Below are 2,921 nucleotides of genomic sequence, written 5' to 3'. Positions count from 1 at the left end.
GCCTCTTAAATACCTTCTAAATGAAACTCGATGTTAGATGTTTAAAGTTATTTTTCTACAAAGGTGGGTTTTAAAACTAGTGTTTGTAAATGTGTGTGTGTTCACGTGTGTGTTCACATGTGTGTTCGCGTGTGTGTTCATGTGTGTGGGTGTGTTCACGTGAGCAGGTGTATTCACGTATGTTCACATGTGTGTTCATGTGGGCAGGTGTGTTCACATGTGTGGGTGTGTTCACGTGAGCAGGTGTGTTCACGTGTGTGTTCACATGTGTGGGTGTGTTCATGTGTGGGTGGGTGTGTTCGCGTGTGTGTTCACATGTGTTTGCATGTGTGTTCACGTGTGTGTGTGTGTTCATGTGTGGGTGTGTGAATGGAGGCTAGAACTTGGCACCGTCTCCCTTTAATGTTCTCCAGTTTTCTCACATAGCACCTCTCACTGAACGTGGGACTCACCTACTGGGCTAGTCTGGTTGACCAGTAAGACCCTGGGATTCTCCTGTCTCTGCTTCCAGGGGCTAGGATTACCGGAGACCCCACGACACCTGTTTTTTATGTAGACGATGGAGAGGAAAAGCACACAACCTCATGTTTCCACAGCAAGCACTTTACCATGTGTCATCATCCCAGCCCCCAAAGACAAATATTTTATTCTTGATATAATTTTATAAAACACAAGCAAAGGAAAAGCTTCTGAATTTCTGAGGGACTGCCTTTTATCACCTGATTTAGAAGGATGTTTGTTAGTTGCATAATTAAAATTACCCTAGAAGTTAGTACGGACAGAAGAAGTGTTGCAATTCTTTTAGATACCAGTGCTTCCACAGAGAAATGCACAGATCCATGAGGGGCTTTTCTCTTCATTAATTTTATTAGATAATGGGTAGAGACAACTAAATATATGTGAATGATCTGTATCTCATAGTGTGCCCATAGCTAATAACGAATTTGACTTTGAATGGGTCCCCCAAATTATACCACTAACTGGCACCAGTGTGTGTAAAGCAGTTAGATGTGTAGTTCACCTCAGCCTCATCCCTTAACAGGAATGAATTTTCTCATGTTCTTTTTGAAGTGCTGCTTATTTTAAGCACCAAGAAAGACAACTAGGCAAGTAAAAATTTGTTGGGAGTTGTGTTTTTTCTCTCTGTACACAGAACTTGTGGCCCAGGACCGTATGAAAACTCACTTCCTGGTAGGTGTACAGTATAAAAACCCAGACTTCGCATATGCACACTGACACCACTCAGAGACACTGAACACTGAGCTGAAGCAGAACAGACACATTTGTGCAGGACATGTGCCACGTGCCTCCCCCCAGCCCTCTGTGTGTGCTCATGGCCTTGGCCTTCTCTGGTATGGTGAAGGTTTGCACTGAGGCATACGGTGTCTCACAGGGACCTGAGGAAGAGCAGACATGGGAGAAAAGCAAGTGGAATGTGTCTTCAGTCTGGCTTCCCTTTGGGTCTTAAGTTAATTTAATTCTTACAATGTTTCACTCAACATCAAATGATCAGTTGTCCATTCTGATTGTTCAACAGGATCCACTGTGGCCCAGAAAGTGACTCAAGTCCAACCAGCCACAAGCAGACAGGAGGGAGAAGCGGTCACCCTGGATTGTTCATATGAAACAAGTCAGACCTTATACCATCTTTTTTGGTACAAGCAGCTTCCCGGTGGAGAGATGATTTTCCTTCTTCGTCAAATTTCTTCTAGTCGAAATGAAAAGAGTGGTCGCTATTCTGTCTCCTTCCAGAGATCAGCCATGTCCATCAGCCTCACCATTTCAGCCTTGCAGCTGGAAGATTCAGCGAAGTATTTCTGTGCTCTTGGGGAATTCACAGTGTTTGAAAAGATACTACAAGCTGAACAAAAACTGGAGCTCCTTAAGCATGGCCCTTCTTGGAGTTCAGCAGAGAGGCACAGGAGTGGATTTTCTCTTGCTCCCTTTTACATTCTGTATGTTTTAATCACCAAGAAAGATGGCTAAGCAAGAAAAAATTTGTTGGAAGCTGCACTTTTTCTCTCTGTGCACAGAATGTGTGGCCCATGATCTTGTGTAACCTCACTTCCTGTGCACAGCATAAGAACCCGGGAAGTACATCTGCAAACTGACACCACTCAGAGACACTGAACTCTGAGCTGGGGCAGAACAGACACATTTGTGCAGGACATGTGCCACGTGCCTCCCCCCAGCCCTCTGTGTGTGCTCATGGCCTTGGCCTTCTCTGGTATGGATGATTCACATAGAGTTAAGATATTAAGGTCAAAGCATTGCACCCAGGTGTAGAGTGCTTCGCATGGACCTGAGGAGGAGTGGAGATGGGAGAAAAGCAAGCAGAGTATGTCTTCAGTTTGTCTTATTTTTGTCTGTGTGTGCTCATGGCCTTGGCCTTCTCTGGTATGGATGATTCACATAGAATTAAGATATTAAGGTTGAAGGTTTGCACTGAGGCATAGAGTATTTCACATGGACCCGAGGAGGAGCAGAGATGGGAGAAAAGCAAGTGGAATGTGTCTTTAGTCCGGCTTCTCTTTGGGTCTTAATTTAATTCTTACAATGTTTCACTCAACATCAAATGATCAGTTGTCCATTCTGATTGTTCAACAGGATCCACTGTGGCCCAGAAAGTGACTCAAGTCCAACCAGCCACAAGCAGACAGGAGGGAGAAGCGGTCACCCTGGATTGTTCATATGAAACAAGTCAGACCTTATACCATCTTTTTTGGTACAAGCAGCTTCCCGGTGGAGAGATGATTTTCCTTCTTCGTCAAATTTCTTCTAGTCGAAATGAAAAGAGTGGTCGCTATTCTGTCTCCTTCCAGAGATCAGCCATGTCCATCAGCCTCATCATTTCAGCCTTGCAGCTGGAAGATTCAGCAAAGTATTTCTGTGCTCTCTGGGAACTTACCCACAGTGCTTGA

The 2,921-nt window shown here is 44.5% G+C and overlaps 2 gene segments (V, D, J or C); both read left to right on the top strand.

Moving 5' to 3' along the window:
- Positions 1-1,200: 1,200 nt before the first annotated feature.
- On the top strand, positions 1,201-1,986 carry LOC115067617. The segment is given in 2 exon segments: positions 1,201-1,352; positions 1,538-1,986. Coding segments are annotated over 2 exon segments (507 nt in total).
- Positions 1,987-2,112: 126 nt separating this feature from the next.
- LOC115067616 lies at positions 2,113-2,921 on the top strand. The segment is given in 2 exon segments: positions 2,113-2,227; positions 2,608-2,921. Coding segments are annotated over 2 exon segments (372 nt in total).

Source organism: Nannospalax galili, unplaced genomic scaffold (genome assembly GCF_000622305.1).
Source record: "Nannospalax galili isolate Female #2095 unplaced genomic scaffold, S.galili_v1.0 scaffold2812, whole genome shotgun sequence".
In the NCBI taxonomy this organism is placed as follows: domain Eukaryota; kingdom Metazoa; phylum Chordata; class Mammalia; order Rodentia; family Spalacidae; genus Nannospalax; species Nannospalax galili.
This window is presented reverse-complemented; position numbering and strand designations above follow the sequence as displayed.